Source organism: Archocentrus centrarchus, unplaced genomic scaffold (genome assembly GCF_007364275.1).
Source record: "Archocentrus centrarchus isolate MPI-CPG fArcCen1 unplaced genomic scaffold, fArcCen1 scaffold_26_ctg1, whole genome shotgun sequence".
In the NCBI taxonomy this organism is placed as follows: domain Eukaryota; kingdom Metazoa; phylum Chordata; class Actinopteri; order Cichliformes; family Cichlidae; genus Archocentrus; species Archocentrus centrarchus.
In genome coordinates, this window is record NW_022060256.1 from 7,185,880 (window position 1) to 7,201,713 (window position 15,834).

Sequence of the window (15,834 nt, forward strand, 5' to 3'; positions counted from 1 at the left end):
GCGTCTCAGCTGACTTTGTTTTCCAGCCAAAAGTGCAGCTTCTCTTAACTCCCACACCAGGCAGTCCTGGTTTCTTTTTCTCAGCAGTGTTTGTGGGTGAGTGACCTGAGACATGAGGGCGGTGTTACTGCAGGAAATGGCTTCTGACACTGTTCTTACCCTTCCATTAAAGAAAGAAAAACCCACAAAAGCTACTGAAATAATGTGAAACTGACAAAAGTAATAATAAATAAAAATTACTGTAAATTAACTCGTTAAAATCAGACAGTCCTTTTGAATTGCGGATCAACAGAATTATTTTTAAAAGCAAACTAATTAACATTGCCTGGACAAAAATGATGGGACCCTTAACTTGTCTTGCCTGTTGAGCCAATCACTGCAAGCCATTTCTGTAACTCCCGATGAGACTTCTGCACCTGTTGACAGGTATTTTGGTCCCACTCCTCCAGCTGTGTCAGGTTTGAAGGGTGCCTTCTCTAGTCTGTTTCAGCTCCTTCCACAGATGTTAGCTCAGTGACCTTTGTGGGTTTTTCCTTCTTTAACAGAAGGACCAACAGTTTAGTCCACGTCTTTAACTGTGTTCAGAGTTTCATGGAGTGAAATTGGCATGTGTGAAATGGCGGCTAGCAGCTGAACTCTGAGACGTGACAATGTTTTCTCGAGGTGGTCCACCTCTCACCTGATCATCACAACAGCTCCACAGTGAAGCTGCAGCTCTGGTGGACAGTCTAAACGTTCAGGTGTGTCTGCAGAGGATCACCTACAGCGGCACTCAGGTTTAGCCACACTGGGATGAGTGGGCGGAGTCACTGAGGATGGGTCAGGTGGGACCTCAGAGTGGAGAGAAAAAGAGACCAAACACATGAGGAGCAGCAAACACTTTATTCTCACACAGAGGGAAAGACCTCAGAGATGCTCATGCGACCTCTTCCTGTTCAGGTGAGTCCGGGTGTCAGTCCAAGGTCAGTCTGCTCTCCATGGCCTCGAACACAGAGTGAGGGTCCTGATCGGCATCGATGTGAACTGCATCAGGATACACAGACTGACACACATGCACACACACACACACACACAATGGGGTTATTAAAACATTTTTATTCTGTTTTGTTTCATTGAATTTGAGCTGCTTGTATTAAATTCAGTTTTATTTCAATCCATTATTTTATTTATTTTGTCTTTTTAATTTTGACCTATAAATCAGATTTTACTGCACTGAGCTATTCTAACTTTGAAACTATTTAAACTGTATTTATAGGTTGTGTTTGATGCTTGGTCTGTCTAATCTGATTTATTTCCTGGATTTAAATTATGACTTTTATTAGTTTGCACTCCTGTTGTGGCTGTTTTGTTTATTTTTATTGCTTTATTGCTGATCTCACCCTCCGTGCTTCCACCCGTGCTGAATAAAGCCCAGCTTGTTTGATGCTGTGTGTACCTGCAGGGCAGCGCTGTGGATCCTGTACTCTTTCAGTCTCTGTGTTACAGACATCACGCTGTCCTCGGGTCGGGTCTTCAGTCTGTTCTGGACCTCAGCGCTCGGAGCCGGTCGAGTCACGGTGTGGAAGCTGCAGACACACACACACATACTCATGTGTTTTTTTTTTAATGTAACAATACCATAAAAGCACTTATATAGTGCTTTCTACTCTGAGTGCTCAAAGTGCTTCTGAGTGACTCTTTCCTGTGTGAGCGTCCCGGCTCAGAGGCGGCAGCTCAGTCTGTATTTTGGTTTTGCTTTGGTTAAAGAAATAATGACACACCATAAGTTGTTGTTCATCTGCTGTATTTAAATCATTTTAGGATGTGCTAAAGACCTGATGATTTTTTTATTTTGTCCTGACTGCGTGCAGCCATGTTTCCCATCGACAGATAAATCGAAATGATTTCTGGCAGAATGCTGGACAACTTTAAACCCTGCGTATGTTCACATAAACTCTGATGGAAAGTGTAGTTTGAACAAACATGAACGGTTTCTGACCTCTGACCGCTGACCGGGTCTGTGGCTCTCAGAGTGAGTCTCTCCATGCAAGTGTCATCCATCACCTCCAGGAAAAAAACCCTGAGAGCAAACAAAATGAAGACAATCAAAGCAGCTTAAAAAGCTTAAAGTCTGGAATTTCCTGGAGAATAAATAAAGGTTTTTTCAGTTTGGATTGGGGTCTATCCTCAATCTGTGAGCCGGGTTTCAGCAGTGAGTATCGTACCTGTTGGGCTCATGGTGGAGCTCCTGCAGACTCCTGGCCTGCTGCAGGTCGCAGGGGAAGCCGTGCAGGATCCAGCCCCTGCTGGTGCAGTCCACCCGGCTCAGACGCTCCTCCAGGATCCGCAGCACCAGGGAGTCTGGAACTGCACCGACACCAGCAGTCAATTTTACTCTTTACTTGGATTCAATACAGGGATGATATCAGACAGATATACTCAAAGAATCCTAAACAGAAATTCAGCAATGAGAGGGCCAATCAGCAGGCAAGCTGGAAAGCATATGAGCCAATCATGTTGTTTTATTGACTCACAGCAGAGTCACACTTTTTTGGGACAAAGTCACCAGTGTTTTGGAGCATTTTTCTCAGATTTGATTTCTGTGCAGTTTTCATATTGCAGTGACTCCATACTACTCAGATAATAAGATTACTCTATTTTCTCCTACAGGAGACACTTTATTGCCTCCTGTAGGAGAAAATAATCCTGGGTCAAACAACTGCTGCATATTCATTTACACATCAGCTTCAAAATACCTGTCTGATCTTCCAGGATGACTGCCAATAAGTGGTATAATCTGCTTGCATAAGGACTTTATTAAAGATGTGTCGGAGCACAGCTGTGATTTCGGTTTCAGATCGACTCGATAGAGAGGAGTGCGTGCTCACCTGGACGTCCATCATCCAGGTACACCTTGATCTCTTCTCCCTGACTGGAGCCACTAGCAGCTACAGACCTCAGCAACTGACCACAGCTCACTGACAGACAGACACACACCCACACCCACACATACCAGTCAAAAGTTTGGACACACTTAAAAGTTTTAGTTTCACTTGGACTTGCTCTTCAGACGTGTTTGAGCAGGAGGTAAAACCTGTTTTTGGTCATGTGATCTGGATCTTTAGCTGTTCTGATTATGTCACCTACAGCCTTCATCACCATCTGTTCAAAAGCTCAGATTTCACCCTGATCTACTGATTACCTGACAGGACGTGCTTTTCATTAGACTGAACTCTGACCTACTGAGTTACCTTTAAGACTTTTGTCAAATAACATGATCACATGGTCTCATGCATCCATAACTGTTGGCATGTGCTCCTTTGCTATAAAGAAATGTTGGTAGTTTTGTATTTAACAGATTTCTGCTGACTGCATGCTGCACATGATGTGAATGTCAGGAGTTCACACTGAGCTTCCTGTTTGTCCCGACCCTGTTGGACATCTCAGGAATATGATGAGCTGAATATGGAATATGATGTTGTCCATGTGATGGCTGCACTTTTTTCCAGAGCCATGCTGAATTAAAATGAGCCTGAAATGCATTCCTGAGCCTGTGCTGTTGGTTCCCCCTCAGCTTCAGTCCCATCGTGACTGAAACATTCGCCTCTCTGTACCTGACTCTTTAAATGTGTGTGCGTACCGTCCACCATTTTGTATTTCTCTGAGAGCAGCCGGGCCTGATGGCTCTTTCCACACCCCGCTGGACCCAGCAGGAGGATTCTGGGAGTTCTGGAGCGCTGATGAGTCCGGACGAAGGCCAACACTGAGGGAACACACACATACACACACATCTGTTAATACTTTACCTGAACCAAGCTGGTAGAGGGAGCAGATATAAAAAAAAAAAATAATAGTGGCCCCAAAACACAACCTTGAGAACCTGTACTTAGAGACAGCCACAGAAAAGCATCGTTCAGATAGATACAAACCACTCCAGAGCTGAACCACCCGCCCAGTATTTCAGCCTATCGAGCAAAATGTGAGAGTCAACAGTGGAAGCAGAACAAAACGCTGATCAGGAATCCTGTATTTGTCTGAAACAGCTGTAACCTACAGGGGCTACAACCTCTTCTAAAATACTAGCAATAAACAGTAAATCTGAAATTGGTTTGTAGCTGCTAAGAAGAGAAGGGTCAAGCTGTTTTTCTTTTTTTAAGAGGGTGGATGACAGCACTCTTAAAATAAGCAGGGACTTGACCAGAGAGCAATGAGCTGTTAATTATAGTGAGCACACAGGGCCCAATAGACTGAAAGACATTTTTGAACAGCACGCAGGTAGCAGCACATTGGTGTGGTGGTCAGCACTGTTGCCTGGGTTCAAATCCAACATCTGGCCTTTCTGTGTGGAGTTTACATGTTCTCCGGGTTCCTCATGTTACAGTTAGTGGGGTTAACTGGTGATTCTAAATTAGCCTTAGGTGTAAATGTTTGTCTGACTGAATAGTTAAAAGAAACTAAAAGATCCTTTAAATGAAGGAGATGATCCTGTTTATGAGTTGATTCCCACAAGCGCTCAACAGCAAGAATACTTTCATTTATCTAAGGAAAAGAGTTTAAAACTGGAGCTCATCTCCTTTTAACAGGACAGACATCATCTAAAATGGAAAGACAATGATAATTAAAGAGCTTCATTAAGACATCAAAATCATTAGAAGGGAATAAAAATAAACTGAAAGGATCAGAACATTTCTCAGTAGTAAAGGAATTTAAGATGGGAGAGCTAACCACAGTGAACAGGAGAGAGAGGCACAAGTTAAAAAGAACACAATAATGATCAGAAATAAAGATATCCTCAGAACAAATAATGTCAATATTTCAGCCCAAAGTGAAAACGAGGTCCCGTGTGTGTCCTTTGATGTGTGTGGGGTCAGAAACATGCTGGGTAAGATGGAAAGATGATGCTGATAAAACTCCTGGCTGAAAGGTTAAGTTTCAGAATGAGTGAAGACAAACACACCAAACTGAGAAAAACAACATACATTGCACTGAGGACGGACTCGAGTTACACATACCTGAACCTGAAATATTCACGCTGAGAAATTATCTGATACACAAAGCAGTGAGTCATCGGCATATCACCGGAGCTCTCCAAAAACTCCGATCATCAAGATTGATTCTTTCTGAACCTCAATACCCCAGCTTCAGGTGTCTGCGGACACTGATCTGATACCAGAGCTGCACGAGTAATCTGTACTGTATGTGTCGGAAACATGAGATTCACTAGATAAAATCAATGAATATAAATCTACTGAATCTTTGGTATTTGTCAGTGAAATAATAACTGCCAACAGGCCCAGAATAAATGCAACGGAAGACAGAAACGTACTATTCATCTATTCATCTGCCCTCGTCTCAGTTTGAATCACAGACGTGTACTGTCTGTCTGTCTGTACCATCTGTCTGTACTGTCTATCTGTACAGTCCATTCGGTCTGTACAGTCTGTGATTGCGTCTGTACCTTGTTGGTAGACATCTGCGTGTGGTTGGTCGCTGTTGATGACCTTTAGGACGTGTTGATAGGCGGATCTCAGACCTGTGCTCTCACAGCAGTAATGATGCAGCTTAGCCAATCTCTGCTGCTCTGACAGGCTCCGCCCTTTCTCCAGACGCTGACTGATGATGTCATCATCCGGCAGGATAAAGGTCTGATGGTAGACATCTGCAGACAGGAAGTGATGTCATGAGGAATAAGTGTATTCGCTCATGCTTGAATGTTTATTGGCGTGTACTCACCTCCAGTGATTAGGTCTACCAGCCTCCCCCGATTCCGCTCCATCAACACATCATCTGAGGCCTCGAGCATCACTGATGACACACATCACAGCGTGACATTACACAGGAAACAGACACACAGGACATAAAGCGTGAGCTCGCTTCCTGCTCCTTACCAACATGCTCGGGGATGACGCCGGCCTGCTGCAGACTCAGAGCCTGCAGGCGAGTCTGAGGGATTCCTTCCAACACCCATCCCTGTTGTAACACACACACACACACTGCAGGTTAAAGGTGTATCTCTGGTTCAGGTGAGTCCATGCGCCTCATGCTGTTCGTCTTGTGAGTTTTTATGTTTTCGGTTGTGTGAATGTGAGACTGTTTAGACTTGCTGCTGTTGGTGAGGCGAGCTCATTAAAACGTGAACGATGAAGTGATCTGAGGCTGACAGCATCACAGCTACGAATCCCTCAGTGCTGTCTGCCAGGCTGAATAAAGACAACTGACAGCAGCACTCACACACGTACATCAGGCTGTGTGTGCTGCATGAGCCGGTTTAGTGTTGATTAGCCACGAAGCCTGTTACAGGTACTAACCAGCAGATGATCTGGATACATATGTTTAGATTTTGGTCAGTTTTCTGGAGTATTTTGCAGAATAAAGCTCAGAGCAGTCAGACCAGTGAAGCCCAACAAGCTTCTTTTAAACGTTCCACCTGAAAATATTCAGAAACTCAGTCAGTGAGGCCTTCAGTCTAATTCACTCTGAGGTTATTGAACTGTTTCTAAAAACTCAACCAAATATGATGAGCTCAACAAATGCTGGCAGCCATGATTCACTGCTTATAGTTTCATCTAATGAGGCCTGCCTGACCAATCAGGACAAACTAGAGTCACCATCAGCATTGCTTCATGAAGGCATCATTTGGTTTTCAGGATCTCCAGCCTGCTGCCAGATGTTTCTATCTAGATGCTATATGAAGCTTCATCAGCTCATTTCTGTCCTCATCTGTTTGTGTCAGTCTGTTTGTGGGAGTGTCGTGTTGGGCAGTTTTCTCCATAAAGTCCTGCAACTTCAAGCTGTTGCAGTGTCTTCCGCTGTTTAATCACTTTAATCTGTCTAATGTGGGAGTCTCTGAGCTTCTGTACTGATGTGTCAGTGAAATGGTGGTAGAACAATTGGACCTGTGTCTTCAACCCAGCCAAACCAGCCACTACACCCGCGGGTAGGTACAAAAATCTGAGAGGTGCACGACCAGCTGAAACAACACAGTAGCACTGCTCACACCAGCGGGTGTGATGTTACATTTGGTGTTCGCGAGGACGACAGTGGCGAGTTTAATGGGCCTTTGAGGCGCGCTGTTATTAATAACAATGATTGAGGTAAAGTTTGCATTTTTAGGGGCGTGGCCTCTCTAACTGACAGGTGGATGGCGACACAGGTTGTAGCTGTGGCTCTCCTCTGGAGTGCGTTTGTGCTGCTGGAGCTGTTTCAGCAGCGCGCTGACGACAAACTAACTGGACGTGTTTTTCATAATTTTTCAGGCTCCGCTTCAATGAGCTGATCTTTCACTGCAGAACCAGGTCTATTCACGTCCCCGGCCGACAGACAGGTGCAGTATTTAATGCGACAGCGGCAGGCGGTGTCCTGATGGGACCTGTCAATCATCCGCCATTCACACCAACGCACACCAGACAAAAACATCACGCATACACACGCAGACGGTCCCTGGTGTGTGCGTGATGAGTTTAGCCTGCAGCCAAAAACAGCCATTAGCAAATCAAAGTAGCTGCTAATCTCTCTCACACACACACACACACACACACACACACACACACACACACACACACACACACACACACACACACACTCAGACAGATGCTATTGGCTGCAGCCTGAAAGAAGCAGTTTGTAGAGTTTAGAGGAAAAGACAAAAACTGAAGGCTGATTTACTGCTGATCACTGAGGCTGCTGCCCTCACACACACACACACACACACACACACACACACACACACACACACACACACACACACACACACACACACGCTGACAGATGAAGCTGAAGGCAGACATGTTTTCTTGTCTCAGTAAAATCCTCGCAGGAGTTAAACAGAGTAAATCTCAGATCTGAAAAACTTTCAGATTTCACAGCAGAGATGAACTGAACTAAAACTTTGGCTCATAAACTGCAGATCCCACATCTCCTGACAATTATTTCAACATTAAACAGCACGACTTAACTGACATCACGGTGCTCATCTTTCCCATAAAGTCTGTGGTGTAAACACAGCTTCCATTTGTTCTGTGTTTCTCTCAGTAGCTTCTCCTGCTAGAAGCCCCTAAAGACTCTGAAAAACCTACTTAAGTGAAAGTCCTAACAGACTCCTTGGTTATGACTGGCGCCTGTAAAAGCCTGCAGAATCAAGGACCTTATAAGCGGCCACTAGGAGCTCCTAAAGAAGAAACAGTGAGGAAATTATAGACCTCAGGACCTTATAGAGGAGTACTGAAACCACCTCAGCAAACTTTAGAACCCATTACTGCTCAGTGACCGGAAGTACTGTTATAGTAAAGAACAAGTGTGTGAAATTTGATTGGTTTAGCTTAAACAGAATGCATCTGTGGCGTGAATTTGAACATTGTTCTGGAATTACGGTCAATGTTAAAGTTTTTGTGGAATAGACGCCGCCGCTGCCACCAAGGCTGTGACAATACTTCGACCTTTTCTTTGAAACGGCAGAGCTAATAATAAACTCCTAAAACCTCAATTGTGACTAGAACATGTTAAACCTGAAGAAACTAGGTCCTCCTAAAGAAAGCAGACTAGAAGACCTGCGGACTACTAAACTCACCTCACTGAAACCTAGAGTCTCCTAAACTTCCCTAGTGGCCAGAAGAACTCCCCAAAGACCCCGAAAAACTTAATGAAGGGACTCATAGAACCTCCTAATGGACTCCTAAGTCCTCAGTTCTGACTAGAACCTGTTAAAAACTGCAGAAACTAGGACCTAAAAAAAGCTAGAAAACTAGAAGACTTACAGATCTCCTACAGGAGTACTAAAACCACCTCTGTGAAAGCCAGAACCTCCCAGACCTCCTGACTGAGCGGAAAAACCTCCTTTAGACTGTAGCTGGCCCCCAGACGGGTACGGCCAGTCTCATTTGCAGGTTGAGTCTTTATTTGTCAGCTGTCTGGATGCATTTTGAGCGTGAGGCTGTTTGAAGGAGTTCAGGCGCTCAGTTTGTGTCGCTGTTGTTGTGACAGCAGCTCCTCCGTCTTTCATTCTCTTAAACTGATCTGAAAGCAGCCCTCGGCGTCCTGATGAACGCCGACAGGAAAAGGGACGTGATGCTAACGAGGAGCGGCGGAGAGGACCAGCCTGTGTGAAAATAACATGCATGATGTGACAGCAGTGCGTCCCTTTGATCAGCTGATCTCTGGGGAGAACGCTGCTCGGCCTGCTGGGAATCGTAGTAAGACACAGCGGAGACCAGAGCGCTAATTATCATTATCACAGCGGCTCATCAGAGAGACACAGACGGCGCGAGACGGAGATGATCTTATCCTCCATCACAGGTAGAAACACTCGCTGGTACTGTTTTAATGTTCAGCGGGTTTTATGTAACTCAGAAAAATACTCAGAATCACTGATGATGTTTACAGATTATCTGCTGCTGGTCTGAACTGACTGACCTCACTCGCCGTTTTAAGTTTATTAGATGAACAGAATTCAAATCACACAAATCAACAAAGAAGAAGTCTCATTTCCAGCATCTGCTGTTTCATGTTGCGTGAGTGTCCGCTGGTTTGTGAGTAATCCCTGCACCTATGATACCCCAAAAGATCATTAATCCTCCAAACCAGTAAACATGGTCTGACCCAATTCTCAGTGAGAGCACATCTGAAATGTGGCATGGACTGTTCTTATAAGGCAAAACACGATGACCTACAATGACCTATGTTTCAGGGTCTAGCAAACATTGGACTGAGGTTTTCTTCACTGTCACATCAAACTGTTTGTGAGTATAAACATTTAAACATTACTTTTTTTTCTTTTTTTATATTTTTGGCCACAGCGGCTTTTATGGGCAGTGGAGAGAGACAGGAAATGGGGGAAAGATACAGGGGAAGACACGCGGGCAAATTGGCGACGGGCCAGGACTCGAACCCGCGCCGCCATGCAGCATATATATGTGGTCGCCGGCTTCACCACTAAGCCACCCAGGCGCCCAAACATTTAAACATTCCTAAAGAAACCTGAAAGCTCTCTCTTTCTGGCAGTGAACTGAACTTCAGGGTAGTCTGGGTCATGTTGCTGGAGAGAAGTTCAGGACTTCTGTTCTGACATGTTCAGGTTGATCTTCAGGAGGAACGTGTGGTGGAGGACGGGAACCTCTGAACAGACTCACCCTGTGGAAGCAGTCGATCTCTTTCAGCCTCTGCTGAACCAAACTGACCAGCAGCCCCTCCGAAAGCTCCTAAACACATAGAAGAACAGGTCACATGACCTCCCAGGTTAACATGAGCATCAGGTGACTTCATAGAGGCAGGCAGGGAGGGTTCACAGTTTCAACAATAAAACCCTTTGTAATCGTTCTAGATGTTGAGAATGAAGATTTTCATCCAACCCTCATGAAGCTGAAGGTCCTGCACAATTATTTTCTCCAACCAGTTGTTGAATACTCAGATTACACTTCATCGCTGTTCTGGGAGCCGACAGCACAACCTGATAAAACGCCATCGGAGCAACAAGCAGTGATGGCTCCAGGGGTAAAATATGACTATAGTAGAAAATTACTCTGACCACAGACGGCGTCACACGATCATAAACTGATCCAGGGTACCGGTGCTGGTTTCTGCTCCTCTGCGTCACACGCGTGTGATGATCCATCACACTGAGGCTCACAGCTGCTCAGAGCAGTAAAATGTAGTCTTTAGACTGCGACTCCTGTAGTGGGTGTAAAACTGCAGTGTTTTTCACATGGATATCTCTGCAGCTATTGGAGTTATGAAAACTCAAAAATGCTTGAATAAAATAATCTCTACCAAACTGGGACACCACCCCCGTGTAATTGGCCTGAAACTCTGAAAATATTCACAGAATGAGGGTAAACTTTGTAAGGCTTCATTAAATGTACTGAATTTATTGTAAATCAGCTGATTCAGACGCAGCAGCCCTCGGGTGTCTGCGGCAGCCTCGTAATAAAGGTGATAACAGGAAGATCAGGTGTACCTGCTCAGTGTGGACGTGCAGATCTGACTGGTACTGCAGTAAACTGTCTTTAGTCACATGAACGGCTCTCAGCTCTTCGCTCAGCTTTTTGGCCTGAAAACAAACCACAGAAGAAGAAGAAAGAACGTAAACGAGTGAGTGGAAGTCAGCTGAAATTGTCCCGCAATCTCACTGAACTCACCACGGTGTGTTTGCCGACGGCAGGCGGCCCGAGCACCATCACCCTGGGGACTGACACAGATCAGACATCAGAAAACCAGGCGAGGGTGCAAAGCTGTGCTGCTCTGAGCCCGTTCAGCTCTGAAACCCCGTTTCTCATTCAGCTCATCACATAAACTGAGTTTGACTGCTTCCTGTTCACCTCTGACAGGAAGAAACGCAACGTCACACTGTCCTCAAACACAACACGCTGCATTATGTCCTCATGGAGATGCGGCTCTTAAAGCTTTTCTCAAACACGACGACAGCTTTAAAGGAATTCAGTTCTGCAGCACTAACATGTCGGGTCTTTTCAGAATAAAACTTCCTTCAAGATGGAAGTTACCTGCTTTGAAACCATGATTACATTACATTCTATATATTGCCCATAACTCCAAATACCAATCGGGGGCACAGCAGCTCTGCATGATTCACAGTTCATAATAATCCTTCTATATCTGATCCTGGGCCCTCAGTGCAGCCCATCAGTTCATCCTGTCTGAAACAAGCGGTTTTTATGTCCTCCCTCTTCAATGCAACTCTCTTCTGATTTGTTGCCCCTCACAAATGCCAAGTGGGTGTGGGCTCTGTGACATCATACAGAGCCAAGAGTATAAAAAACTGTGATAAACTGAGTGTTTAGAGCAGTCTGCAGGGAGCACTGCGCACACACTAAGCTCACAATTAGAAATGTCATGTTTAATCTGAACATCCAGGAAAAGGACCACTTTAAAGAACCTTATTAGTTTAAAAAAGAGAGTTTTCAGGCTGTGGGCACGCTGCGCAGTGAGCAGGAAACTCCTCACTGCTGGAGTCTGAAGCTGCAGGTTTATCTGAACACCTGAGTCTGAAATCAGCCTCTCATCGCCTCTCTCGGAGGAGGAGACGGACACCATGTTTCTGGAGTCAGAGCGCCATCTGCTGGCAGCAGCTGAGCTGCATTTCAGCCATCAGCTGATTTCGAAAGGGTTTAAAGGTAGCTCTGCATCAGTTTTCCACCTCTTCTCCTACAGCCTCAGTTACAGCAGTCTTTATTTCATGTGAATCACGCACAGTTTTGAGTTTGGCCGCACTGTCACAATTTACTGTTTCTGTCTGCACTTTTTTACATATATATTCATATTTGCTCACAGGTTTTGATACACTGACAGCCAGGGATGATTAACTAAAAGGATATGGTAATCATATATAACCTTATACTTATTTTACTTTGATTTGACTTCAGATCAGTTTTTACTACAGTATTAGTTTCTGCTTATTTAAGCTGTGATATGATTGGCATGTTTGACTTCATTTTTATTGCTCTTACAGAAACAGGAATTTCCCATATTTGGGATAAATAAATTGTATCTTATCTTTGAGATCTGCTCAGAGAACAAAGCTAAACTCTAACTGTATCTGATGTCAGAGCAGCTCGTGTGGTTTCTGTGGTTATAGCTGCACCACATCATACCTGCAGACACTTTTTGTCTCTTCATACTGTAGCGTGACATTGTGCCGCTGGTGTATTCTGTTGGGCTGCTTATTCCACAGTAACACATCAAACTGTATAAAATCATACAGCATATTTAAAAATTCAGCTTCTCCTGAGCTCAAAACAAAAATACTTTATTTGGTATGAAGGCAAAGGAACGCCCTCCAACCAAATCTCACCTGTCAGGTCTGACACACTCTGAGACGTTTAAAGATGATTTTATGAGATTTTCAAAGGTTTCATTTGATTCAATCTAACAAAACAAAAAAAAAAAACAGGAAAGATAAAAGCTTTCAGGGAGCATCCTTACTGTCCTCGCTGCTCCTCTGCAGCAGCCCGATCAGGTAGGATATTGGATCATCAGGCTGATCGATCACCAGGCTGCACACCATGCTCTGAAACACACAACCACACACTCAGTGAGTGTGAAACAGCTTCACAAAGGTGAAACCTGCGGGCTGCTGCTTCACCTGCACCAGCTGGGAGATTCTGTGTTTGTCAGCGTAGACGAACATCTGAGGAGGGATCCTCAGAGGCTTCAGTGTCTCATCCATCAGGAGGTCCCTGAAAGCATCACCAGATCATACAGTGGTGGTGTGTTCCAATTACCCTGAATGCAGCACAGGGACGTTTTCCCAGAAATAAAGTCATAAAAATCTGTGAAATATTCAATATGCAAACATTTTTCATTTACTTAATTTATCTAAAAAAACCCTCAAATACTGATGTTTTAAATGTATGAAAAATATTCATACATCAGATCCTAACATTTTTATGAAAAAAAATTAAATAAAAAATCTAAAACGACATTTTGATTTTTAAAAAATGATCAAAAATGATTAATTTCACAAACTCTCTGCACTAACAGTTAAAAACAACCAAACCCGACACATAAGGACAAATATCGTTTACATGTTTGGAAAAGGCCCAAAATAATTCAAAAATGAGTCACATCCAAATTCTAAACCACCTGGGTGACGTCATAAAACAGATAATTAAATGTTACAGTGATTTTACCGGTGACCGCGCCCGATAAAAGCTGCTTCAGTTTCTCCTCACCTGTCCAAACACGTCTCACCTTTTCCCGCCGACTCTCTCTCTCTCGTATCCGGCGAAATCCGCTGCGGGACGAACTTCGGCACAAAAACGATGTTAAAACGGCGGGGAAAAAAAAGGACAAATGTTTACCGCCGCGGGACGGTCGCCACCAAGCGTTCACTGGTTGCTAGGGAAGAACGTCATCAGTGCGTGCAGAGTTCACGAGGACGGTTTCCTGTTACGTATATATATGCATACGTAGACGCGCAATTTATTTATCTATTTTCTAATTTATTCGAACACAACCAATATACAGAGAGCGGAGTACCAATGTGACAAATGAAGACAAATAGTACAGACAGTCCATGTAAAACAGACCAAGAGAGAAACAAAACAACAATCAAAAAAAGATGCTATACTTGAGGGTTTACTTTATGGAAAAATTATTTTTTAAGTGCAGAGTGTGTCCTTTGGGCCTTGCCTTTAAGGCTAAATTTCAAGTTGTTCATATAATGAGTGAAACAGCCATAAAATCTGTTAGAGTTTTGTTTTACGTGTGAAAATTTGCTGGTATGGATGTGATATTTTTCAAACATTAAAAATAAATTAACAACAAATAATATATTTTTATCTATCTATTCTAAACAACATAAATTTGTCCTGTAAAGAGATGCCAATACATGATTTATGAAAAAAGTTCATCATATCAATCCAGAAGACTCTTATAAGGGAGCAGTTCCTAAAGAGATGCATCACTGTTTCATTATGTTTCCACAAAATGTACATAAAATATCCAGTTTCAGTTTCTCTCTGGTTTAAGAACATCTTCACAGTGTGAAGTAGACACCGCATTGAGCCGGTCCGCCCGATGCAATAATATACATTGAGATACTGATAGGCGCAAAAAATAACGTAATTTTGTCTGATAATTATAAATGTTAAACACTCCATGTACGTTAGGGTGCAGCTATCAAACCAGCGTATTTTCTGATGTTTTTTATGAGTGTTTACTGCTACTAAAGTTTGTAACACTGTTACTGTGATGATAAATGTCTATAATAACCAGATCCTGTATTACAGTATTATCTGCAAATTCTGTTTTCAAAATGTTGTGATGGCCAAATACAATAAAACATAATTGTTCATCTTACCTGTGAAAGGTAAGCCCATGTGATGCAGCTTCGACTGTAAAACGGTTTGAACATCTTCAGCAGCGACAGTGATGCAGCTCTGTGTTTATGTTTGCCACATCCAATATGGCGCCGACGTTGACGTACGTGCTCAGTGTATGGCAGGACGTTTTAACATAAAATCCATTTCACCACTTTACAGTCCAGATATCTGAAATTGATTTATGACTAGACGTATTAGTAAATTAAGATATCCCTAATTATATTTTGGCTAGACAAAATACCTATTTGAGATATCTCTAATTACATTCTGACTAGTAGAAATGACGTCAGATTTAGTATTGAGTTGTATGGAGGCTTCAATTCAAGATACAGTGTATCATAAAAGTGAGTACACCCCTCACATTTCTGCAGATATTTAAGTATCTTTTCATGGGAAAACACTGACAAAATGACTTTGACACAAAGAAAAGTAATCAGTGTGCAGCTTATATAACAGTGTAAATTTTTGTAACAGTGTAAATCACTTTTGTAATACACTGTAGCTACAATGAATTACTGACTCACTGAAACATATTTCAGATATCTACAATTAAATGATAAATAGTCAGTTAATTCCAAATATCTGACTAGTCATAACTCTAAAGATATCTTGAATAACACTGTAATTCAAGATATTTTAAATGTATTTTTAGATAGGAGATATATAGTTTTGACTAGTGCATATTAAATTCTAGATATCTTGAAAGCAAACGACTAGACAAATTAAATTAGAGATATCTAGAACTGTAATTTTGACTAGTCAAAATTCCCTTTAACATATCTCCAAATGAATTAGAGATGTCTTGAATTAGACGGCATTTTCTTACAATTTTGTCCAGAACGGCCAGCACTATTGCAGCCAATGATTCTACACTACAGGCAATTATTTGGAAAGCTCAGTACAGCACAAGGGGGCTTATACGCAATCTCTTAATTCAGATATTTAAAAATGTAATTTTGACTAGTCATAATTACGTTTGAGAGATCCTGAATTGTAATTACGGATGTGTGACCCATCAAATGAT

General features: G+C 42.9%; 1 protein-coding gene across 5 annotated transcripts; it reads right to left on the minus strand.

Annotated features, from left to right (window-relative positions):
* Positions 1–471: 471 nt before the first annotated feature.
* On the minus strand, positions 472–13,830 carry ak8 (adenylate kinase 8). 5 transcript variants are annotated; one of them, XM_030723607.1, is made up of 16 exons: positions 13,678–13,830; positions 13,070–13,256; positions 12,910–12,994; positions 11,109–11,158; positions 10,928–11,020; positions 10,104–10,172; positions 5,868–5,949; positions 5,713–5,784; positions 5,438–5,638; positions 3,620–3,742; positions 2,868–2,957; positions 2,205–2,346; positions 1,979–2,059; positions 1,436–1,565; positions 680–1,042; positions 472–536 (listed from the first exon to the last, which is right to left on the minus strand). In XM_030723607.1, exons 2-15 carry the CDS (start codon positions 13,151–13,153, stop codon positions 953–955), a joined length of 1,392 nt encoding a protein of 463 aa, XP_030579467.1. In that variant the 5' UTR covers positions 13,154–13,256; positions 13,678–13,830; the 3' UTR covers positions 472–536; positions 680–952. The 5 variants fall into 5 exon arrangements, with proteins under 5 accessions (XP_030579467.1, XP_030579466.1, XP_030579465.1 ...); XM_030723606.1 differs by having other exon boundaries at positions 13,070–13,163; positions 13,659–13,830; XM_030723605.1 differs by having other exon boundaries at positions 13,070–13,209; positions 13,659–13,830.
* Between the last annotated feature and the right edge of the window lie 2,004 nt (positions 13,831–15,834).